Source organism: Mustela putorius, unplaced genomic scaffold (genome assembly GCF_011764305.1).
Source record: "Mustela putorius furo isolate JIRA1106 unplaced genomic scaffold, ASM1176430v1.1 tig00000224_pilon_pilon_pilon, whole genome shotgun sequence".
Taxonomy (NCBI): domain Eukaryota; kingdom Metazoa; phylum Chordata; class Mammalia; order Carnivora; family Mustelidae; genus Mustela; species Mustela putorius.
The window spans coordinates 24,532,700-24,558,863 of record NW_025421321.1 but is presented as its reverse complement, the minus strand read 5'-3'; the positions used below and the strand labels follow the sequence as shown (position 1 = coordinate 24,558,863).

General features: G+C 43.7%; 1 protein-coding gene across 14 annotated transcripts in view; it reads right to left on the bottom strand.

Moving 5' to 3' along the window:
• EML6 (EMAP like 6) overlaps positions 1–26,164 on the bottom strand; it is a 311,304-nt gene that overhangs the window by 49,245 nt on the left and 235,895 nt on the right. For 7 of the 14 annotated variants that reach the window (XR_006606026.1, XR_006606025.1, XR_006606024.1 and 4 more), the window contains exons 29-32: positions 4,193–4,271; positions 1,821–1,868; positions 1,602–1,731; positions 86–184 (exon numbers count right to left, since the gene is read on the bottom strand). Coding sequence is in view for 8 of the 14 variants with exons in the window: in XM_045077846.1 (XP_044933781.1) it covers positions 86–184; positions 1,602–1,731; positions 1,821–1,868; positions 4,193–4,271 (356 nt within the window). In the remaining 6 variants the exon portion in view is untranslated. Of the gene's footprint in view, positions 1–85; positions 185–1,601; positions 1,732–1,820; positions 1,869–4,192; positions 4,272–5,143; positions 5,300–26,164 lie in introns of those variants that run through there. The other 7 variants (XM_045077843.1, XM_045077845.1, XM_045077844.1 and 4 more) reach the window with 3 other exon arrangements.

Below are 26,164 nucleotides of genomic sequence, written 5' to 3'. Positions count from 1 at the left end.
GCCTGCTCCCTTTCCAGATAACTGCCCATCAAGCAGTGTCTCTGCTAGGCTGGGGGAAAGCTCAGCAGCTGCAGGACTCTCCTACCTATCTGGCTGGTGGCCACCACGTTCCTGTACTTGGGGTGCTGGTTCACTGTGAGGCAGAGGATGTCATCCGTGTGCTCCAGGTAGAAGCTCTGGCTCCCTAGGGGCAGATACAGGAGGGTAAGTGGGGGTACAGACCTCTCAGGGCAACCTCAAAACATTGTGTAGGCCTGCATATGCCTTGTAAAAGTGAGCGACAAAGGCTCCAAGTTGTCGATTTTAGAATCCTGCCTGGGGAGCTGGAAGACCATTTTCACATTTACATATTCTGTTCCAGGCCGGGCAGAAGAGCTGGGGTCTATTCTCTAGCACCTGCTGGCTCCCCTGCAACCCTTCCCACTATCTGTGGGGGTCTGGAGCTCAGTCCAAGTGCAAGGTTTCCAGGGTCCAAAATGGTAACAGAGATACCACCTAACTGAGCAAAATGGCACCACTTACTCATCTGAAAGGAAGGCTATGGAATAGGAAAATACTTTGGGACTTTCTTCCAAATCCTCCTTTCTCAAATGGCACAGGTGAGGTCTTTACCCCCTCACGCCCTCACTCAACGTATGTCACAGCAGGTAGAAGAACGAACAAGAAATATGTCCTCATCGATGGACTGTGGCAAATGGGTTTGCCCACTTCCAAGGTGGCCACTGTAAATCCATCCAAAGGCCCAAGAACTAAGAGATAAATGGCAACACCAGTAGGCAAAGAAATAGCACATTGCTACAAAAATGATGATACGTGGCTACACAAAAAAGAGAAAACATATAGAAAATTTCAAGGCCCCTCCCCACAAAAGACAAATCATTATGTGCTCAGTGACTGTCAAAAAATGTATGACAAACAAGTACACAGACTTGGGAAGGAGCATAAACATTTGCAAAAAGAAAGGGGATCTGTTTTAAGATACGAAGCAAATAAGGCAAGAGGTGAACATGTTTAACTCTGTTGGCAAATTAATGGGTGTCAAATTAATTTCTGAATACTTTTTTTTGGCTTGCGGTATTTCTTTTTCAACTATTTGTTTAACCTGAGTCATCCTACAGTGAAGGGACATTTGGGGTGTTTTGTTAATGCTTTAAGAGTTCTCTTTCTTCTGGCTAACCAGTCAAAGCAAGCCAAACTTAAAAACCCAAGCTGCTAAAAACACTTGGTCACTGTGAAAAATTAATGAGCAAAGTTCCCCTGGGCTCTGTTCTTGGTAACTGGCTGCAAGGAATTTCTCCACTCCCCACACCCTCTTTCTGGCTCCTGTCCATCCCTCCCAGCCTCTGAGCAGCTGATGGAAACGTAGACACCTCCCTCCAAGGGCTGAGAGCAGGGTGTTGTTAGAAAGGAAGAGGGCTTTGACCTTTGAACGTGGCCCTCCACACTTTCTAGGACCAAGGGATTCCAGACAGAAATTAAGAGGACAGGTTCCCCCAGGCAGAGATCGCACCCGCTTCTGGGCATCTCAAGAGAGGGGGAGGCAGGCAGGGCGGGAAGCAGAGCCTCACAGGCCCTCACAGGGAACCCCGGGGCCGCGTTACCCGTGGAGAGGTTCTGCAGCACGCCAGCCGCCGCCGTGTGGAAGATGATGTCTGCGCCGTCATTCAGGTAATGCAGGTTGTTGCGACAGTCGAACCCCCTGTAGCCAAACACGTGGTCGAGAGCCAGCTCCTACATTCCCACACACAGATGACAGCGGCTCTCAGAGGGAGCAGGGGCAGGGCCACAGGCCCACGCTCCGGGGGCAGCCAGTCCCTTACCTCATGGGAACCGCGCGGCTGGTTAGACAGCCAACTCTGGCTTCTGGTCTAGCGAAAGAGAAAACGCAGCCCTTTCTTTAGTTCCCTGAAAGGCTGGGGGACAAGGCTCACATATAGAATTACAGGGAGTTTTCTGAATAGGCTAGGTAAGCTTCCAGGCTCTCCAGGTGAGTCCAGGCTTACTGATTTGATGTCCTACAAAGGTCCCCTGGAAGTTTTGTGTCTGTGCCTTGGCAGGCATTCTTTATGGTGGTGGGGGGTGCAGAATGGTGGCCCAGGGGTTTGCTTTGATTCCCACAAACACCACTGGGCCTGGCAGAGCAGAATGTCCAGGCAAATGCCATGCTCCTTCTGTTGCCTGGTGCTTGCCCTACAAGGTTTCTACATCATTTGCATTTTTTTTCAACAACCAGATACTGATCTGGGTTTATAGTCTTTTTCTTCCGTGACAAAGAGCAGTGGCTGATTAAGATCAGATCAGTTATTAATGCAATTTGACATGCACACGTACTGTTGGCAGCTCTTCTGTGCCAGGTGCGGTGCTGGGGGGGTGGGACACAAGAGTAAGAAGCTGTGGGTCCCTTTCTCTACGTCCCCTGATTCTAGGTTCCCTGACCTCTCTCTCTAAAGCTCATCAGTTGCAAACATCAGATTAATTGTCCTAAAATACCATAACCCCTCCTTACTCCAGAACATTCACTGACTTTCACTGCCTGTGGGATGAAGCTCAAATTCCTAAGCTGGCATAGTTACCCCCACTCACACAAGCCCTGTGCCCCTTGGTCCAGCTGAATTTCTATTTAGCCCACTTATCATGAGCTTTCCTATCTTTATGATTTTGCTTTTTGAAATCTCTCTTGCCTAGAGAGCCCTTCTCTCTAGGCCTCCTCCCACCCCCATGTGACCCCCAGAAGCTGCAGGTATGGCATGTGACCCCTCATCCTGGTGGACATTGAGTCAAACAGGGCTAGTCAGATTGTTTCTCCCGGAAATTTAGAATTGAGGACACTGCTAGGTTTGGCTGTCTAAGTGAGGAGATATAAGCTCAGGGGCTTGGTCATACCCATCATCTACCAAAATAGTTCAAGAAGGGAAGGATGCATCAGACATACAGGGGCCTGACGGGCAGCAGGAAGCACCATTTTGGTTTATGGTGGCTTCTCAGCTTCCGGATGCTGTCTTTTCCTAAAGCTCAGCTGCATCTTCTGACCTGTGCTCTGTTCCATGATAAATCCCTCCAATTAGTTCTCCTTTTCCAATAAAAAACAATTTAAGATGGACTCTTCTGTCCTTAGTGAGTTCACAGTGTGCTAGGAGGGAGAGATGAGTGAGAAATAACGGTGATAGCATGTGTGACAAGGACTGTGGATAAGGGGGGCGTGTGTGTAAGGGAGTGTAGGAGGGTTTAGGATGAGGAGAATTAGGAAGATCGCACATAGGACATGCCAGAGAAGAGCTTGGAAGTCCAAGGTGTGGGGAGGGGAGAAGAGGCGCCTTCTAAAACATAGGAGCCTGAGGGTCACCCCAGTGTTAGAGAACATTAAGTAACAGGTTTGGGAGCTGGAAATTTGAAGGTACTGAAGGTACCTTCAGGCCAGGTACTGAAGCTGGAAGAGGGTCCTGGTTGAGGTTTTGAAACCACGCACTTGAATCCCCCAGGGAAGTATGGGAAACTTCTGGGTCTTAAAGCTATTGCATTTTAGAGTGTGAACGCTGTGGGCACCAAGACATGTGTCAGAAAGGGAGGAGACTCTGAAGGCAGAAACAACAGCTAGGAGGCTCCTCTTAGAAAAGAGCAGGTCCACAGAGTGGCAATCCTCAAGTAGGAACAACCAAGTTCAAATCTCTGCTTCCTGGCTTGGAGAACTTGGGCATGGGGCCTAATCAGTCGCTTAACTTCTGGGAGCTGGTGTTCTCATCTGTGAAATGGAAATAACAGTACTACCTTTCTCCCAGGCAGGAGACGTGCATGAAATACGTCTCAGGAAGTACGTACACAGTCCCCGGCTCATTGCGAGAGCTCACGCAACACCAGAGACACTAATAAGCCCCCTCTTCCCCTCTGTGTCTCTTCTCCCCTGAGGGGGACTAGGTCTGATGTAAGGGAGTCCGGTTCGAAGGACATGGGACATTTGCAAGTTAGTACTGACAAGACCTGGTGACAGGGCTGAAGAAACACGACCCAGTGGGTGAGAGTCCCTGGGATCAGGGCCACAGTGCCATGCAGGAGGGAGAGAGACAAGAGCGACCCAGCAGGTCCATTCAGGTTTACTAGAAGGTAAACGCAGAAGGGCCTGCACAGATGGTGATGTCCCCCAGGCAGGCCTTACAACACCGATATCAGATTAAAAACGAAAGTTTAACCTCCTTACCTCAACCAGTTTCTTTTTTTTGGTGATATTGTTCTTCTGGAGTTTCTCAGGCTGGGGTGCTGCTCTGCTAACTGGCGGTCTGGAACAGAGAGTAACAACAAAACAACCCCCAAACATGGTGTTGAACCAAAGGCAGCAAGGCTGCCCCTCTGGTGAGCTCAGCTAAGGCCAGTGCCAGGGTCTCCACCTCCTTCCCCCACTCAGCAGACCCTCCACCTGGGTTTTCTGTGTCCTGCTCCCTCCTTTGCTCCCCGAGAAATGGTAGTTTCTGACATTTGGGGTCCCACACAATGGGGCCTGGATTTAGAGGCACTGAGGTGGGCTTCCCCACACCTAAAGCATCGTCGTCTGGAGTTGGGCTTTCTACCTCCAGGGAGCCAAGAAGAGGACAGGAGCCAGAGGGGCTGATTTTCAAATGAAAGAGGAGCCTAAGAACGAGAAGGAAGAGGCTGTGCTTCCTGAACCCCCCGGCCATTCTCTAGGCAGCGATGCACCTATGTTGTTCAGAATTAGGTGGTCAGAGATCATGGCCTGGTGTGAGGTGGGACTCACAGTCAGGCTTGGGAATGGGCCCAGACGGCCGAGTGCCCAGGTCATTCTCGATACATAAAAGGACAAGGGAGAAGTACAGGGGTAGAAGGCAGAAAGAACCCACACTTGGCCCTCGACTTCAGGGTTATGGCTTATACCTTAAACTGCTACCATCATCCCAAAGTTTGCTTTTCCCCCCTCAGTTATGGCTCTGGGCCTCCAAATTTAGTGAAGAGATTTTATGCTGGGGTAGGCTCTCCACTCTTACACAAGCAGACCAACATTTTGTAATGTGGGGTTCCCTTAACTCAGACTTCTTGGGGTGAGGAAATGGGGAGGGGAGAAGCCTGTCGCAGCTCCCGCCACAGGTTCCGAATCTACCAGTTACTGCTCATGGGCTACGCAAAGAGAAAAGATTACCTTGATCCCCTTGGAAGCAGCAAACAAAGCCAAGTGAGAAACTTAGTACAGTTTAGAGCCGCATTAGCAATCGCCTCATTCATGCACAAGCATTATCTGAGTGAACAGACATTCCTGTGTGGCACAAACCATGCTTCCCGGGCATGCCAGCAAAAACTAAAACAGAAATGAAAGAGTGCACCAGTCTACAAATTCAGAAAGCTCATACCCTGGCGTCTCTGGGCAAACTCTGCACTAAAGCGCCTACAGAATAGGGAGAAAAAAGGAAGCCTTGTCAATGCTTCCCGCACACTCTCTGTGACTTTGCGAATGCGCCCGGGGACTCTGCTTGGGTGAGAGTGTGCTGGGGGAAAACTTGTGCTCAGAAACACAATCACATCCTTCTGGATGTCGCGGGGAGTTGTGCACAAAGGACGCTTTGTTTCCGAATCGAGTTCGACTCATAATTTAGCCTAATAATTCCCAGGGTTTCTTGGTAGGGCCGCTTGCCTGCTGGAACGGCTTGCATTTTTGTGCTGGGGCAAAACAAGTTACCTTTATTTTCTGAGAAACTCTTCAATCAAAACAGGTTATGTAATCATAAGTGATAATTGGACCAAATGGTATTATTATCTGCGCTGAAGAATAGGGAGCGAGCACATCTCTGCACAACGACACCCCCGGCTGATGTCATTTGCTGCCAAATTGAGCAAAACGGGGAGGCTGGGGGCACGCCAGTTCTTGCAATTAGACACTTCCTTCACATTAATTATCACTTCCTAGGACATCTGCTCTTTCTTCTGTTTTAGTGGGACTTTCAAATGAAATCCGTGGGTTTCTTCTTTCACCTAAGAATGTTCGTGTGTGACAGAAGCAAGCCGAGGTCTGAGATGGGAGCAGGAGGACGCTGGGGCTGCAGCGGGGTTCAAAGGCAGAACTTGTGATTGAACGCAGGGCTCGTTTTTGGGGTACACACAGGTTGTATAATATGCTCCATATTATACAGTGTATACAGAGTAGGCATACAAGCACAGACACTGCGCATTTATATATACACGAGCTTGTATATATATATATATATATATATATATATATATATATAACATAGAGGCAATCCGATGCTGTTTTTCACCTTGACTTTCAGTTAAAAACTGAAAAGTAAAGCAATCTCAGAATGTTTCTTTCTTATTTCACAAGCATATGGTTATAGCTGTATTGCTTCACAACTGAAGATGAGAGGGGCAAAAGGAAGAAACCTGCATGGTGGCAAATTCAGCGGATTGTAAGTATAGACCCTTGGCGGCTGTGTATTCTGCATGAATGCTTAGTACTGGATGCTCATCGAACACCTGGGCTTTTCCAGAGTGCTGCGAATACTTACTTGACAATTCCCTGCCTCCAAAGGAAAGCAAGTTAAAACACAATACAAGCATTAAAGGCTTCTTTCCAGGCATCTATAAACAGTGTTCGTAACATCAGACGTGGGAGGAACTGCCAAAAATCTCAAACGCAGCCAAAGGCTAGAGGTTTGGCATTCTTCAGCAGATCTAAATCCTTCCAGATTCAGATTCCATCGGAAATGTGACTCTGAAAAGCTTTGCTGAGGTGGGAAAGAGTAGGGTGCATGAGAACATTCACTCACTTTTCAGTCCAATAAACTCTTTAGAGCTGGCTGTCCCAGCTGGCGCTCAGGACGGGAGAGCCAGGAAGGGAGTGAGTACAGAGAGGAGACCCGGGGAGGGGAAGAGCCTGTGGGGAGTGGGGCAGGTGGTGGGATCCCAGAGGGGGAGAGAGGAGACACAAAGGGACCTCTGGGGGCAAGTGGAACTTTGGAGTCACTCAGAGAAACAAAGAAGAGTTTCCACTGGGCAAGAGACTTGAGGGAGACTGACAAAAGAGCAAACAAATTAATCAGGAGAGAGGACGATGGACAGGCTTGAGCTCTGAGAGAGCAGAAGAGAAGCTTTGCTGAGGAAGAGAGAACACTGGCAAGAACCCAAGGAGAGGCCTGTGGCCTCGAGCACCTGCCTGGGTGTTAAGTATTGAGGCAGCCATGTTCTTGTTCGGCCCTGGGGGTGCAGGCTGCAACCCCCACCCATGCCGATGGGTAGTCCCTACACACAGGCCCGTGACCTCCATGGAAATGGCACATTTGGGCAGCGAAGGACCATGAGACGGTCAATCAGTGCTGCAATCCTGTCATCTGGTAGCTTGGCTGCCAAAGAGAAAGCTTAGGCTTACTTGGAGATGTATGGGATCTTCCTGACACAAGATCTCACCCCACGGAGAGCCCCCCAGAGGTGGCTGGGGCAGTGTTTGCCCTTCCTTGCCCCCTCCACCACCGGGTGCTGCTAGAGCAGAGCACATGGTGACCTGAGGTGTGCAGGAGAGGGCTCTGAACCAAGGCTCTCAGGGAGGCGTCTGAAATGACAGAAGACGTGAGGAAAATCAGTCGCACCCCCCCCCCTTCCCGCCCTGGATGAGCACAACATGACAGCCAACTGGGGAGTGAGGCTCAGAAAGCCGGGAAGAAACAAAGTTGTTGCAAACAGCTGCTATAAAGAGAGGTGTGGGTGTGGAGAAAAATCAGCTACATTTAGCCAAGTAATGCAAGTTTGGAATTGTTTTCAGTGTTGTTAATCAGACAATGTTCAAAGGGTCCTTGGAGGAACATAGCTTTCTTCAGATTCCAATATGTGCCATAAAATGGGCCAAGAGTTTTTGAAATGTCTTGGGAAACTAAACTACTTTTGGTCCTTTTTGGTGGGAGATGATCTGCAGATGATCTGCAAGCCGTTCAGCATCGTCCTCCAACGAGATCTATCAGTCCACGTGTGGCCTTCGGGTACTCATGCTAAATTGTGTTCGCACCTATGCATTTTTCTGGGAGAAATGAGGCATATCTTTAGCATATTTTCAAAGACATATGAGATTTGAGAGAGAGAGATTAAGAACCAAGCTCTCAGATAAATCCAGATTGAGGAAAATTCTACAAAGCCATGGGAGCTCTCCATTATCAAAATAAAAGAAGCTGGATTCTGTTAAATATATTCCTCTGTCTTCCAGAGCCACCTGTAGAGCTGTTCAGTGGTGACCTGGAGTGGAAGGGAGAGAGTCCGACAGGAGAATTATGGGATGCCCTGAGGGAAGCTGGCCAACTTCAAAATGCTTTGGATTGAAGACTATAACACAGCTCCTCCTCCTCTGCCATTTTTTTTTTTTTAAACAAAAGTGGGGATATAATCCCATACTCGACTGCTTTAAGTGAATCCCAATTTATTTGGGTGAAAAATGGAGGGCATAAGGAATAGAAAGGAGGGAACTTTGAGTAAAGTGGGCAGACTATTGAAGAGGCCACTCCCACAATCCAAGGGAAGGATGATGAAGACCTAGACTAAAGCAGTGGTTGCAGAGAAGGAAACAAGGGGAAGTTTAAAGAAATATTGGCAAAGTAGACTTCAAGAACTTTTTAAGTGTTTAGTCTAGGGGTTGAAGGAGGAAGAACAATTCAAGTGGAACACCAGTTTTCTGCCTGGGCACCTGGGTGGATGGTGGTACCAATGACTGAGCCAAAAGGAGAAGAGTCATGACAAAAGATGATGAGCTCCCGTGTGGCATGTTAAACTTTGGACATCTGTGGGCTGGAAGCTCAAAAGAGAGGTGGGACTCAGATCCCTCAGCCAATGGGTGGAATCCATGAGATTATCATGAAGAGAGTGGGAAGCCTGAGGACCAATAGCATGTGAATGGCTAGAAGTGGGGGCCAGACATGGGACACCGAGAAGAAATGATTGAAGAGGTAGGAGGAGGGCCAGGAAAGATGGTTTCTAAAAAGTAAATGAGAGAAGAATGGCTATAACTTCACTATCCAACATAGTATCCACTGGCCACAAGCATCGCATCCAAATTAAGACATGCCATAACCATAAAATAAACACCAGGTTTTGAAGACCCAGTAAAAATAATTTTTAAAAAGAAAATAAAATGACTCATTAATAATTTTTATGATTACACGTGGAATAATATTTTTAATATACTGGGTTAAATAAAATACATTATTAAAATTAGTTTCACCATCTCTCTTAACTTTTTAAATGTGATTAGTAAAAAAAAAAAAAAAATCACCTATGTGGCTTGCATTGTATTTCTACTGCACAATGCTACTCTAGAAGAAACACGTTCTTCCTTTTAACAAGACAAAGAGGTTTGGGAATCTGAAAGTCACCATATCAGTAGAATGGCAGGGACAGAAGGCTGACTGGTAGAATGGGCTAGCGAGTGAGTGAAGGAGAGATTTGGGAAAGCCTGGATGAGAAGAGGGAAAGGGAAGGAAGGTAGGGGCAGGGATATGTATGTAAGTGTCTAAGATCAGTCAGAAGATTTACTTATTTCCCAAACACAGTTTGGTGGGGAGACTAGAATGCATTTCTTGGCTGAGGACATGGATCTAGTTTGGGGGGAGTGGCAAAAGAGATACAGGAGAGAAAGGTAATGATCAGGGAGCACGGATGGCTGGGAGGCTGAGGTCTAAGCACCAGCTGAGGGACCAGCCTTGAATAGAAAGAGGAACGTAATCCCTCTGAGAAGAACGGAAGTGAACGGTTTACATGGGGTGAAGGATGGGAAGCAAAACAGAGAAGAGAAAAAGAAGTGCCAAGATGGAGCTTATGCCCAGTAGCTTCTGTTTTCTCTATGAAGTAGGGTAGAAAAGCCATGTCCCAAGAGTGGAGGGTGTGGGCAGGAGAATGAGTAAGGGACAGAATTGTCTTTGACTATGGAGTGGCTGGCAGAGAGAGCCAACCAAAGACAAGACTGAACATGAAGGAGCAGTGGAGAGGGCCTCAGTGCCCCTGGCGACATGAACTCTGGTGAGGGCAATCTGAGCTAGTGTGATTTTCTAGTCAGAAGAATGGAGGTATGTGCTGTAGGGGAAATACAGGCGCGAAGAACCAAGAAGCTGGTAAAGGGGTATTGAGGCAGACAAAACAATGAAGCCAGGAAGAGCTGATGAACCTAGAAAAAAATGGAGGTATTAAGGCATCTAGGATGCTTTAATGAGGATTAAGATTAGGATTACTGGGAATGAGAAATCTAGAGGGGAGAAGTTTAAGTCACTGATGGAGAGGGGAGTTACTAGTGATTCTGTACCCTATGGCTGGCAAGAGCTGAGGTTAGTCAGTGGACTGTTAGTGGAACTCCTCTGAGACAGGAAGCTGGTAACTGACAAGGAGAGGAAAGGGGAAAAGATGGCAGAGTATGACGGAAACTTCAAAGGAGGAGGTGGGGCTGGTTAAAGAATGAGCCAATATGCTTTACAAACACCTACAAAACACCAGAGCGCCCCATACTTTACAGTCAGGGATGCTGTTTCAAGGGGCACGAATCATGCACCCCAATAACTGCTTCTGTGAACACCTCCCCAGGTGCCATGTCACAACCACACACCAACAGAAAAAGGGAGGGTTACAAGCCTGGTAGTGCCATTCCCTCCACATGGAGATCTGAGAGATGCTCAGGGATTTGACAGAAATAGCTGCACCCTAACCCTGCCACTGTCCTGTAAGGGACTCTCCGTCTCCTCAGAAAATCGCTCACCCACATGTGGTGCGTTGTGTAGCTCCATGAGTCAACTGATTACAGTGTAAGTAGGATTTTCTGGGTGTATTACTCTTTCAAAAAAATCACTCTACCTCTGCACATTTTTTAATGATAAAAAGTGAATAAACTATGCTCTAAAGAATGGCAGGTTTAATTTCTAAAATTATTAGTTATAGAGAAGTCATTATTTTGCTTCAAACAAGACATAAAATCAAGAGAAGTGAATAAGGGAAATCATTTCTGAAGGTAGCATTAAATTCCCTTTAAAAAAAAAAAAACAATTATTCAGCTTTCAGCAGAATTGTAAGAATTGTAAGAGCAATTGTACAGGCAAGCCATAGGCCTCTGAAATTGTTAATTTCAGCATTCTGGGAATTTAATAGACACCATAACTTCACATCCTCTCACATTGTTAAAGAACAGGAAACTTGCTACCTTCTACCTACTCAGACCAGCCGGGAGTGCAGAACTCAGCAGAACTAAGGGGTGGAATAAAGAAAACTCAGCCTAGAGAGAAATGCCCTGGAAGAGCAGGGACACTCCTTGCCCTGTTTGCCCTGCACACATGTAATCGCTGTCCTGTGTGAGGGCTGAGCCTGGCTTATACACAACACACAGGCAACAGCGAGTCTCCTAAGAACAAACACTCAGGCTCTTTAAGGTCAATCCATTATCATATATGGGATAGAGACGGAGAATTTGAGGCTCCTTCCCATTTATCAGAACAAGCTTCAAGATAGGATGTGGTGGGTTTGACAGATCTCCAAGTGGTAACTTCGAGGGTGAATTCAGAAGCACCTGTTAGCAAGACCGTCCATTCTTAGCAGCTCTTACAATCTGAGCTCACAAAGCAGCTACTGATCAGTGATGACAAAGGACCTCTGTGAGGCCAGGGGGAGCAAGGAAAGGGAAGTGCCAGGCTGTTTGTTCATTGATTTCCCCATGGAGGGGAGCACTGTCCTGATTCACCAAGCTTGTCATGCCTCGGGCAAACTTGAAATGGGCAATGACTGATTAAATACAGCTTAAAAAACAAAACAAAACAAAAACACAAACAAAAAGAAACTGGTTTCTCTCCCTGAACATAGCAGAAAGGTTAGAAGAAAAATTTGACATTACCTAGAGATGATGGTTTCTTTCAATTCAGGGAAATCTAGCTAATCTTTGCAATATTTTTACACTTTGCCACTTGTGAGCATGTTCTTTGTTTCACTGTAAATCCGTGGACAAAGCAGCTTTGGATGAAAAATAGGTGTGATGGCTACAATAACACAGACTTTTCTTTTCCAATTCTTTTTGCCTTGGGTTATTTAAGTAGTTGTAAACCAAACAGACATTTAATTCCTAATGGACAGATGGTAAGAAGATAAAAATCTTTAACTGAGAGGGCAATCCCATACCAGATTCTACATGGGTCACACCGTGCCCATCAAAGATGAGACCACCCATGGAGACTAACAAAATGAAGGTAACCGTGGTTGCTGACCAAGAATGGATCTGTGGACATTTTGAGGACAGATGAATATATTTCAATATTAAGAGAAGCAGGCTCAGTAAATTCACCCATTCATCTACTCATTGGAAAATAGTTGTTTACTATGTACTGAATGCACAGCACTATGTCAGGCACACAGGGAGAACTGGGACAGCACAGTGCTGACCCTTGAGGCACTAAGAGACTCACATATCATGCTTAGCGAAATAAGTCAAGCAGAGAAAGACAACTATCATATGATCTCCCTGATATGAGGAAGTGGTGATGCAACATGGGGGCTTAAGTGGGTAGGAGAAGAATCAATGAAACAAGATGGGATTGGGAGGGAGACAAACCATAAGTGACTCTTAATCTTACAAAACAAACTGAGGGTTGCTGGGGGGAGGGGGGTTGGAAGAGGGGGGTGGGGTTATGGACATTGGGGAGGGTATGTGCTTTGGTGAGTGCTGTGAAGTGTGTAAACCTGGCGATTCACAGACCTGTACCCCTGGGGATAAAAATACATGTTTATAAAAATTAAAAAAGTTAAAAAAAAAAAAAAGAGACTCACAGACAAAGCTGACGATCCAGTGGAACTTAACTATCTTGATACCATAGACCAAGATAGTGGTGGCTGTTAATTTGGGGCTGAAACAAAAACCAAGTTCCTTTAATGTTTCTTTTATAAATCCATGGTGTATAGTTTTCTTTATAGGATTTTCTTTTTGCCTAAGTTCATAAATCTGGATAAACCAAATCAGAAGAGATAGAATAAAGTAGGAGAAGATTGATTTTAAGGCCTTCCCCATTCAGCTGTAAGCCCAACTTAGGAAAAGTTTTGCAAAACCCTAGAGCTAGAGTGCAAGCTGGAGGTCATTTGGTGCTGGGACCCAACTGTTCAGAGATGAAGAAACCAACATTTATAAAGGGCTCAGAATCTGCTTCTAATCGTGGACTGGTAAAAGCTTCTTGGTTTCTCAAGGAGCATATGGCATAGATTGATGGTTAAAAATGTACCAGAGGGACTAAAATATTCACGTAGGAGTATGCACAGACTCCTCCTTCATAATCCCCTGCTAAGAATAACCCTGGCAATGTCGCCCCAGCATCTCCTCATACTGGGGAGCTAAGATGGATGAAGGGTGACATAACTTTGCACACCATGGAGGACTGAGAGAGGGATTCTGCTCAGGACAAGTATGCCCCTCATACATGTTTCAGGGTGCCCAAACTGCCCTCTTCATAGTGGAACTCTACTGAGATGGGAAGGAGAGTGTCACCCTTCAGGATCCTGATTTACTTGTAGGTCCCCAAGTGGGGTTACTGAGAGATCCTGAGAGGTTGATGGCTGGGGTCAGTCAAATGTGGGTGAGTAGTGCAGGGCACCACTGGTGCCTGGGAACAAGTCCCTGTATGTGGGGACTCCTGGAGGCACCATTCATCCATCCACACGGAAGGAAGCTCACAGCACATATGAATGAGCAATGACCAGAAGAGCCTGGTCCCCTGGATCACCCATGTCACACAGTCCTTGCCAGAAAAAGGGGATAGTTAGTCTCAGTGCCACAGAGATTAGGATTAAGGGCTGTTGTTTGGAATTGCCTAAAGGCAGAAGCCGGGGGGTAACTGACATGAGAGCTAGAAAATTGGCCAGGGGTGCCAAATTCTTAGAGGAAGAAATTTCCAAACTGGATTATGGATATAATGATCAGATGCCAACAAGATCTCAGACTTTGATACCTAGCCCATGGATATCAGTGACTAGAAATGAACCTAACCTTGTTAAATTGTTAAGGAATTTATTCACTCAATCAGTATCATTTTCTGAGTGCTGGCACTGTTATCAGATTCAGAGAAAAGGCACTGTATCAGAAATTTTGCTTTCACAGAGTTGACATCTTAGCTGCGGGAGAGTGGCTTTATGAGAATCTCCAAATCTGGCAAACAACAAAGGCCTGTGATTGCTCACCTCCTAAGGCCTCTAACAACAGAAGTGGGATTATAGAGCAAAGCCCCAAAAGGCCATCCTCCATGAAGCCAATCCCAGACTTGGCAAAAGAGAATAAGGACAAACAAAGAAGAATTTGGCAAGCACAACAGGTAGAGGAGAGAAGGATGACCAAGGACCCTATCCCACTGTGCTGGAGATAACCTCACACAACCTGAAAGACGGCATGCTGAGGCAAGATTCTGGTCAAGCCAAAGTCAGTTTCGCTAAGCTCATGTGAACATGTTGCAGTGTGTGAGAGTTGTTTTAGAGTGGCTATACCTTCTGAGCTGGCAGGCAGGCATATAGTCAGACGATCTTGAACACTTGGGTTTGTGTTTGGGGAGGATACAGACTGTTAAAAGATATAAAATAAGACCTCAGGAGAACAGTAAGGGGAGCCTCTTCTGTTTGGAAAAAGTTCTCATAAGTATGGGTGTCTGTTTCATTGGGGTACTCTGGGGACTTGTGAAACCTTACCCCTGGCTAAGGAAATGCTGTTAGTTCCTGCCTATGTAACCACGCTGATAGCTTGCCAATACTCCAAAATTAAAGAAGTTTTACATCTCTCACTTTTGTATTGTCATCTTTCCATCGTCGACACCACTGTCCTATTGTGATGACCAAGCAGATTGCTGTCAGAGTGAGATTAGTGCCAAGGACTCCTGCAGGCCCTTGCCAGAATGCAACCAGCTACTTTCCAGACAAACACTGGACACCTATTGAGGTTTTAGACGTAAAAAGATGCCCCATGGGAGGAGCTGAATGTCGCTTTGACTTTCACTAAGTCAACCCTTGTTGTAAAAGTTAGAGACTCCAGAATCAAAAAACAAGGGGAATTTAAAGATGCCAAAGGTTTCAAATGTTGGAGGTAATGGTAATAGCACAGTTGATATAAAATCCTGTCATTAACTAACCTTTGCTATAAAAAATGGCCAAAAATGGAGAATAATTTCAAATTAAAAACTTTAACTGTGGTGATTTCTACTTTAAGATACATGAATTATCCCAACTAAGAAGAGCCCAAGATGAAGTAGCTTTATTAGTGAAATTTACCAAACATTTGAAGAAGAATTAACATGAATTCTTCTCCAACTCTTCTAAAAAAATCAAAAAGGAGGGAGCATTGCCAAACTCATTTTACAAGGCCAATATTATCCTGATATCAAACCTGATACCAAAGGACACTGCTGGAAACTAATAGGCCCATATCCCTAATGAATATAGATGCCAAAATTCTCAATAAAATACCAAAAACCTTTACTTAGCAGCACACTGAAAAGATCATTCACTATCACCAAGCGGGATTTATTCTATGGATGCAGGGAAGGTTCAAAATATGCAGACTATCAAGATGATACATCTCAACACAAAGAAAAGCATCATATGATCATCTCAATAGATGCAGAAAAAGCATTTGACAAAATTCAACATCCAATCATGAGAAAAACTGTTAACAAATTAGGCATAGAAGGAACATATCTTAACATGATAAAGTTCATATAGAACAAGCTCACAGCTAACATCATACTCAGTGGCAAAAGGTTGAAAGCCTTTCCTCTGAGATCAGGACTAAGACAAGGGTGACAATTCTTACAACTCCTATTCAACATAGTACTGAAAGCCCTAGTGAGAAACAATCAAGCTTGAAAAAGAAATAAAAGGTATCAGAATTGAAAAGGAAGAAGTAAAACTGTTTCTATTGCAGAAGACATGATTATATAGAAAGAAAATACTAAAGACTCTACCTGAAAACAATTAGAACTAACCAAAGAATTTTGTAAAGTTGCAGGATACAAAATTAACATACAAAAACCCAGTAGCATTTCTATATGCTGACAACAAATTTTCTGAAAAAGATGTGAAAAAAAATGATCCCATTTATAATAGCATCAAAAATAATGTACTTGGAAATTATTTTAACTACAGTGGTGAAAATCTCTATGCTGGAAACTGTAAGATCTTGATGAAAGAAACTGATGAAGACAGAAAGAAATGGGAAGGTATCCCATGTTCATGGAATGGAAGAATTAATATTGCTAAAATGTCAATACCACCAAAATCCACCTATAGATTCAATGCAATCCCTATTTAAGATTCCAGCGGCTTTTACTATTATTATTATTATTCTTTTTACAGAATTAGGAAAAAAGACTCCTACAATTTGTATGGAACCACAAAAGACCCCTAATAATTAAAGAAATCCTGAGAAAGAAGAACAAAGCAGGAGGTATGACATGTCCTGATCTCAAGCTAAACTATAAAGCTACAGTCATTAAAACAGCATGGTACTGGCATAAAAACAAATAGACAATTGGAACAGAATCAAGAGCCCAGAAATAAACCCAAGCATACATGGTCAACCCAATATTTGACAAAGGAGCCAAGAATATTCAACTGAAAAAAGACAGTCTCTTCAATAGATGGTTCTGGGCTGATTAGATATTCACATGCAGAAGAAAGAAAATGAACCCATATCTGATTCCACTCTCAGAAATTAACTCAATGGATTAAAGACTTAAAAGTAAGACATGACGCCTGGAAATTGCAAGAAGAAAACATAGCAACAAAGCTCCCTGACATGGGTCTTTGTGATGATTTTTTGGATATGACACCTAAAGCACAAGCAACAAATTAAAAAATAAACAACTGGGACTATAGCAAACTAAAAAATTTCTGTGAAGCAAAAGAAACCATCCAAAAAGTGAAAAGATAACCTATGGAATGGGAAAAATGTTTGCAAACCATGTATCTGGTAAGCAGTTAATAATACACACACATGTGCACACACACACACCTCATACAATCCAGTAGCAAAGGAAAAAAAAACCCAAAAACCTTAAAAAATGGGCTAACGGCCTCAAGAGACATTTCTTCAAAAAAGATATAGGACAGACCAATGAAAAGATGCTGAACCTCACTAGCATGAGAGGAATGCAAATTAAAACCACAATAAGATATCATCTCACACCGGTTTGGCTATCATCAAGAAGACAAGATAGATAGTGGATGTGGAGAAAGGGAACACTTGTGCACCTGTTGGTGGGAATACAAATGGGTGCAGCCACTGTGGAAAACAGTATGGAGGTTCTTCAAGACATTGAAAATACAACTACCATATGATCCAGTAATCCCACATCTGGGAAATGTATCTAAAGGAAACAAGAACATGAACTTGAAAAGATCTTTGCACCCCAAAGTGTGCAGCACCATATCTGCAACAGCCAAGACATGGAAATAACCTAAGTGTCCCTCTAGGGCTAAAGATAAAGAAGATGTGGTACAAAAAGAGTAGAATATTAGCCATTAAAAACACAGGAAATCTGGCCATTTACCATAGGTTGTCATTTGTATATGGAATCTAAAACAAACAACCAAACTTGCAGAAAAAGAGACAAACTTAAGTTCACCAGAGGTGGAGGGGAAGGGTGAGGGGAACTGGAGCAAAGTGGTCAAAGGTATAAACTTCCAATTATAAGGTACAATATGCAAGTACTCGGGATGTGTGATATATAGGACAGAGAGTAAATCTTCAGAGTTCTCCTCTCAAAGACAAGGGGTTTTTTCCTTCTTCTTCTTCTTCTTTTTTTTTTTTTAATTTGTTGTTGTTGTTGTGTTTCTATGAGAGGATGGAGGTTAGATGAAGCTACTGTGGTGATATATTTCACAATATACGTTAATCAAACCATTATGCTGTCAGCCTTAAATTTATACAGTGATGTCAATTATTTCTCGGTAAAACTGGGAAGAAGATAGAAAAAAAAGCTATATTGACATTTACCCACTACTGCATGATAGGGAAATGAAGAAAACGTATGTGGGTACTAAATATTTCCCCCGACAGTAGCTCAATCTCATAATTCTTTATCACTTAGGACAAAAACACTAAGGATGATATTCAAATTTAAAAGTGATTTTCTAATTATATTGTGGACCCCTCTCTGGAAAACAGTATTTAATTAAGACACAAGGCTAGCTTGATACAAGTGTATAAAAAGCTTTGTTTCTTGAAACTTTACAATGGGATTAAGTCCATGTTACAGAGCCAGGTCAAAGAGCAGACACCTAGCCTCCACACACCTAATCAAAGGAGCACTAGAACTATCAGTGTCATCAATTCTACCCTTAGGCATAATTCATCAGTAAACTACATTAAACTGGGGCTAAGGCAATACAATTTAGGGGATAAAAATGAACTCTTCTACCTCAGACATTTTCTTAAAGGGAGAGATGAGCTTCCCAGTCGGAGACAGGCAGGAGAGGTGACAGCAAGCCCAGCGTCCGGCTGAGGAAGGGGAGACACGCTTTAGCTCACTGGGGGATTCTGATTGCTGGCCCTAAGTTATGCAGCTTCTGAGGGGAGGAGGCAGGGGGGAGGGTTTGACCCTCTCCTTCTTCAAGTGAAAGGTGGAAAATATAATGTCATGAAGATAGAAACATAAAGGGTCAATTACCACATTCACTTCTCATCCCTGGACAGCCAGCCAACAGCTGCAAGTCTCAGTGCTACTAATAAAGGGCCTTGAATAACAGACCGTTACCTCAGGAGCCGCAAGAACGCAGCCCCTGAGCTAACCTGTGTGCCCACTTAGAGAGACAGAAGTTACTGGGTATGTATATGTCAGTTTCCACAAAAATAGTTCACTTGGTACTTATTTTGTGTTTTTCATCACAGAGTTAGGTTTTTGTCTGAATGCACATTCCAACTAAATATATCAAATAAAAATTTCCATCTTTCCCATTCCCCATGCATCAAGGGGAGGAAGAGATGGGGACAAGAGTGTCAAACAGGAGACATTTCAACATCAACTAGGAACCACAGCCCGACCACATGAAACTTGGGAGACCAATGGCTGATCAGCTCAGCTGGGTTTTACTAACAGACCACGTGCCACCTTTGGAGATATTATATATCCTATTTGTAAGTTACAAAAAGATGTCTTGGTGATCCACCTGTGTCACACTTACCTCATATCCAAAATTGGTATTGCACGGTAATTTAATCCATACAAAAAAATTGGGTATTGGCACTAGACATTTGTACAGCTCTAAGTTTCTAATTTGTTCTTTTTCTTCATGTGAAAATAAAATAAAAACCTCTGGAGATGGGCCAAAGATGTTCACATCTTATTTTTAAAGATGTGTGAAAATATAAAAATGTAATGTGACTATAAAACATCAATTTTAAAACATGGCCATTCTCAGTGCACTAATGTTTTCTAGAAGTTAATTCTTCTGACACCCCTGGACAAGGGTGTAAAACTATGGCCCATCAAAACTGATCCATTTAAAATTGCATAGAGCTTTAAATGCTCTAATGATTCTTGATACTGATTTGGCTTTATTTACTGGTATCTTGAAATGACTGTATATATCCAAAGGCATTTATAAATGATAGTGATTACTGTTCCAACATTAAAATGGCCAGAGGTTCTTTTCTGTGATAGTAATACCAGTTTCCATTAGAAAAACAAACAAGCAAAATACGAAAGAAGTATGGGCAGGATATTTTCCACCCCTTCGTGTCTATTCCCCACCCTTCTCTGCTCCTGCTCTGAGCCCTTCATGGCCAGGCTCTGACAACTGCATCAACAGGCGCTCTTGCCTTTCAGCTTCTGACTGGCTTCAGCTTGAGGAGCAACAGTAGAAGAGGGAAGGTCAGAGAAGAATGCAACTGGGGAATTTAATCCTCAGAGAGCTCCTTGCTGGGACTCTGGCCAGTGCCCTTTAACCTTCTTCCTCACGTATCAGCTCCTTAAGGCTGTCTGCTCCCATGGCTAATGCTCCCCACATCTGGGGAGCCATCAACCTTGGGACACAAGAGTGGTGGAGGGGCTACCCCATCCCTGTTGTTTCTCTTAATTCTGCCCACACCTTTGTGACCAATCCTTTCATTAAACGTTTTAAACTCTCCCCAAATTACTTCCTTTTCAGAGTGCTCTTGCTTTCCTGTGAGGGCCACAACTGACAGAAAGCTTAGGTCACACCTGAAAGACTAAGGTTATACCACTCACGGTACACTAATTCTAAGAAATTCTATCTAACATAATGGGTGCCCTATATTTTACATTCTTTGAAGCCAGCCTCAGACAGCCACAGCCAAGAATCAAAACCAGAAAAGGAAAAGAAAACTTTCTCATCTTTTAGATGACACGATCCAATATAATCTTTAGAAATACAATAAATATAATACGGCACATCAAAGCATGACAAAGGCCCTATTAAAACAAGGCAAAAAAGAGTTAAATTTAAAATATCAGTATAGTTCATGATCTTTAAAAAAGTTGCTTTTTTTTTTCTTTTTCTGTTTTAGGCCTACAACAATTTAAGTTACCTCCAGTAGTTACGGGGAACTAATGTGCACTTATAGAAACCAGATTCCATGCTGGGACAGCAAAACCAGTGATGAGTATGGGACCGACCTCTTCTCAAAAACAAGGACAATTTTGGAAGTACACAATGGTATTGTGAAAAAGTCACATATAACAACCCAAAGAAAGGTCTGCTAAAGGCCACACAGTGACAATTTAAACATTAAACAATGACAACAATAACACCACCAGGATTGGCTGCACATAAAATGGTTATACTTCTGCCTCAAGAGACAAATAAAACCTATGCCTTTAAAAAGGAATATATACCAACAGCAACCAATTAACCAGTGCTCAGTTGATCATCAAAAAAACAAGGACAGAAAGAATGAAAAATGATTTTTCAAAAGAAAAAAGTGATTTGTTTCACTGATATGACTTAGAGTATCCAAATAGTTAGCAGTCTGAAATGTCAAAGTCCTTTCCCTGCTAAGTTGATGCTATGAAATGCCAACTCTTAGGCCAGAGGGTAAAGGACAAAAATGGAATTAGACGAACCTAAAAGCTTGGGCCTTCTCAGTGATGTCTCTTAAAGTTGACCTTTCCTCCCTGTCTCACAGCGTGTACTGGTCATTGAGTGACCAAGCACAGAGCCAGAGTTTCTGGAAGAGACTGGGCGGAGTCTGGGGCAGAATGGCAGGGGTGGAGGAGGGGTAAGGATTCAATTCTTCTGCAGGAGTGACACAAGAGTTTCTGGTGCCTGGCAGAATCTTTACCCCACAGGAGCATTTCTTATGTTCCAGGAGGAATTTGAAAGTCTAGGGGAAGTTGGTTCTTTTAGAAGATAGAGTGCTACCTCCTACTCTGTATATATCTAAAGATATATACAGAGTATATATAGAGTAACTTTTATATACAGAGTAACTTTTGTCTTTTATATACAGAGTAACTTTTGTCATAACAAACACAAGCTTTACATCCTCTGACTGTTGACTTCTTCTAACATTCTATTATTGTAGAGTTGTACAAAACATGCACATGGCAAAGGCAGGAGTCTGTGACTGTTCCAGCCGGCTGAGGATTATACAGATGTGGACCAGAGACAAAACGCAGAGACCCCTGCATTTTGTGTGTGTCTCTCTCTCCTTCTAAGTGGCGGTTTAAAAAACTATCCTCGTTCTGTCCTCTCCTCACCACTGTCTCTTTGGCATGTTAGGGTGGTCAACATTACTGTAAGTCACAGGACTATGAAGAGCTTCGTCTGAACCTGAAGAAGACTTCATAGCTCCCCGAGATCCTGGATGTGGGGCTGGACACAGTAACTGATTGAAACTCTTTGGGAGGGGCTAACTGTATTTTCAATCATTTCTGTGGGATAGTTTAAATTGCAGTATTTTAAGAGTGTGTATATGACAAGAAAAAGGTGGTGGGCAGTAGACACCTCCTGTTGTGGGCTCATACAGAAATCCAATTCTGTTAACCACCTTGGACGTTTACTTCTGGTAGGGGTGATCACACTGCTCATTTATGGGTAGGATGTGACTACTTACCTAAACAGCCAATAAAAGGCTCATATTTTACAGATCACCAGTGATTGGTTCAAGGGTGGTCATGTGACCCACCAGAGCCAATAGTACATCATCAAACATTTATAAGGACTTGTCAATCAGAGGCAGTTCTTTCCTGCTTGACTCTAAGCTTCAGGCACTGCAGTCATTTTGCTACTTGAATTGCAATAACCAGAGAAAGCAGAACTGAGCTATGGGGAGAGAACAGCAAGATCTGAGTTTCCCTATCATATGACACCTAAAGTCACCCTACCCCTGGATTTTCGGATGTGTCAGCCAATAGGTTCCTTTTGCTTAGGCCAGTGTGGGCTGGGTGACCTCCCTGAAACTGAAAGTCATCCCTCATAAATTAGAAAACAACATATCAACTTGGTGTGACCTTGGTAAAGTGGTGCAAGAAACTTCTAGTTCAAATATCTACTAGGGTAAATTGAAATTCAATTGGCCACCCGTGTGTGACCTAGCATGACTGTGCAGTTTTCTCTGTGTGTTGCAATCTCATTGGCCACCTCTGTGTAGCCAGGCTCAACCACATGGCCTTTGCTCTATAAAAGTTAGTCTGTGAGGCTGGGAGGGGTCGCCTCTTTGTAAGAGATGGTTTGATTCCCGATGCTTGGCACGAAATAAAGCTTTGCTTGACCTTCACTCTGTATCAGTCTCACTCCTTTGATTGTGGACCTAAAATCTTACAGGCAACTCTAGTAATCTGGTGCTGAGCAAATTTCAGGGATTTTGTCACCTGATGAGTTCAGGAGAACTAAGAACATAGTATGTTGGTACTATCCCTTGTGCTGTTATGATGGTAAGTGTTTTGTATCTTAAATTGCTCTGAAAACCAGCCTTCCCCTCCTGTTTTTTCTTTCCAAAACAGAGCTGACATTAAGCGTATTTATTAAGGAATAATTTTAAGTTTGCAGGCAGATGAAGCAGCCATAATATTGAGAAAACAGGGCAAAGTAGAAATGAGGCCAAAAGTTGAAAGTGAGGGGGTGTGTCAGGGTGAAGGTGGGAACTTGAGAAGCAGGAGAGGTTTAGAAAGGTTGCTATAGACCAGAGCTGGAGTCAGCAGAGGTTGAAGGAGAGCACTATGGGACAGCCCTGAGTGTGCGGGTGAGCTCTAAAAGCATAGGTTCCCCCAACTGGAAAAGGCTTAACAGTCTTCCTGACTTTCCTCAGCCCCATGCCACACACGGCAGGTGAGCAGCAGGATTACTCAAGACTACCTGAGGCTAGGTTCTGGCTAGACCAGTTTGGTTAGGTGAAAGGGACAAGCGCCCAGTGTGCTAGGGCAAAGTTGGAGTGGGGGACCCGGATACTTGATAAATACCTGGAAGGGATTTCATCTTTGGTAGGTATAATTCAGTATTTTTTCGAGAGCAATTACAAATTTCACTCCATTTCCCCACTTCTCAAAATACTGGAACTAGAGATCATGTGACTGCTGAAGAATCCGAACTCCCGGTATGTTAGGAAATGTACAAAGAAGCACAATCCAAAGCCTTGCAGCTCTTTTAAAATCAGATAATGGGGTCTAATCAGAAACCATCTAGGATTACCTGTAAAGCGAGGAATTAAGAGACACAGTTGCTTAAAAACTAACTGGTGCATAACTTGCTGCTGTCTACAAGGCACTGCTTTCACTATGATGGATCCTGTGCTCATCTCATGTTTCTAAAGTGGAAAAGGATTTAAATTGGAAGTAGAATTTTCTGAAACACTGGTAAATGGCAAAACGAGTCCCTGCAGCAAGAGGTTGTTCCGCGCTCACGCCTCTTGCAATTCTCCAGTACTTGTCTCCGGTTAGTCTCACTGGGGTGTCTTGTCCTGGGTGTTTAGAAAAAGCACCCAGGTATCTGCAGGTCTGTGTGGGAGGGAACAATGAAGGGCGGGCCAAGAAGAGCCTCTGTGTCTCTAATCAGGGTCAAAGGGAAGAATGTCAGGACAGACAGTCCTGAAATTTTGGCAGGGAGAAGCCACGTGCTGCCTGATGTCAGACTCTTTGTCTGAGGTCCCCAGCTTTTCTATTTCTGCCTCTCTCTCTTCTGCTTGTGATGCTGGAGTTCACAGAGCCTGGTTCTTATCCCGGGTGAGGACTCAGAGGAGATATTTGCCAAGCTTATTGTCAAGAGTCCTCCCCACCCCACTTTCCTTCTCTCATCCTCCTTTCTCACACAGTCTCTGAACATCCCACCTTGACTGTCATGCCCTTCTCTCTTCTGTAGTCCAGATGCTGTCTAGCATCCTATCTCTGAGGTTCAAGTTCCCCTAACATTACTGATGACAACTGGTGGAGACAGCTTGTTTTTGGTTCTGATTAGGATTTGCTCCCATGGATGCTGTTGATTCAGACACCATTTACTGCTCCTTCCTCGTTCATTCCTTCCTAACGTGGTCCAGCTTTGCTCCCAGCATGCCTTGCAGCTGTCATCCTGCTTTCTGGTTACAGCCCACTCTGGGAACTGAAGCTGTCAAGGCTTTTAAGTTACCAAGGATGTTGCTCTGTATAAAAAAGCCTTGATTATTCCTCTGGACCCTATATTTATCTCAAAAATGTTTGTTCACTGCACTTTTGTTTTAAACTACACCCTGGTGTGAATTACTTTAAAATGCCAACAGAGTCCTGAAATGCCAACCCCTATATCTCTCAATACTATGCAGCATTTTTTTTTCCTTTTGTATATATCAAAAAGTCAATCCTGTGGCTGCTAATATACTTATGACAAGTGCCCAAACTGATGTGGTGAGGTAGCTTCCAAATTCTGGAGTTTTTAAGACTGAAAATTCTTAAAGGTCCTTTGTACCTCCCTCTCACACCTTTTCCTAAATTGGACAGGAATGAGTATTTTTACAGGACTGCTCAAAGACACCTTGTGACAAGTGGAAGTTTAGATGAGCCTCCGCTTAGGTGAGAAACCAGCTGCAGTGTTTGGAGTTGGGAATTTGCTTAGATTTCTAAATCTTAGTGGCCGGCCTAAGTCTCAGCATGACAAAGCACTGGGTTGTAGACATCAGCCAGAAACAACCTTGGAATAATAGCCAAGTCAAGTTGTTTCGTAAAGTACATGACATTGGAAAGTTTGGGTAATTTTTCTCCCAAAAGAATGTTTAATTTAGACCAAATGTTTCTAAGGGTGGATTATTTAAGGGTGAGGCTTACTAAGGCACTTAGGTGCATATGGTCCTTTATTCTCAGTAGTAGGCCCTTTAAATTATTTTCTCTTTGTGGCCTTAGAAGAACAATGTTGCAGGCCAGATAAACTATAATTTATAGACCACTGCAGAAAAATCCCTATAATTTTTTTAATCAAAAGAGAACTCTGAATCTTCCCAGTGACATTTAACAATGTGTTAAGATTCCAAATTTGTGTACAGCATCCCCTGTTTAACAAGCTTATTTTTAAGATTTTTTTTTTTTAATTTATTTGACAGAGAGAGATCACAAGTAGGCAGAGAGGCAGGCAGAGAGTGAGAGAGAGGGAAGCAGACTCCCTGCTGAGCAGAGAGCCCGATGCGGGGCTCGATCCCAGGATGCTGGGATCATGATCTGAGCTGAAGGTAGCAGCTTAACCCACTGAGCCACCCAGGCACCCCAACAAGCTTATTTTTAAAATAAGATTTTCTTTATTTATTTGACAGAGAGAGCTCACAAGTAGGCAGAGAGTCAGGCAGAGAGAGGGCGGGGAAGCAGGCTCCCTGCCGAGCAGAGAGCCCCAGTGCGGGGCTCAATCCTAGGACCCTGAGATCATGACCTGAGCCGAAGGCAAAGGCTTAAACCACTGACTCACCCAGGCACCCCTATCAAGCTTATTTTAACATCTAGCAATGAACTGAAGAAGAAGGGGGAAATATTTCTTTATATTTACATTCCCACCTAATTTTAAGAAGTGATAGATAAAATTTTTGAAGCAGTCATTATTAGGTAGAAAGCCACACTGAACTAAAAAAACCAAAAGAAAACCCTGAATCTCATTAATCATGTGGGACTAGGGTACTTGGGATCACCCAACCCATGTCTATAGGAAGTACCCAGAGAGAATTCTTAAAACATCTTTGTGATCCATGTCAGATGGATGGATGTGATCCATCCATGTCAGATGTGATCCA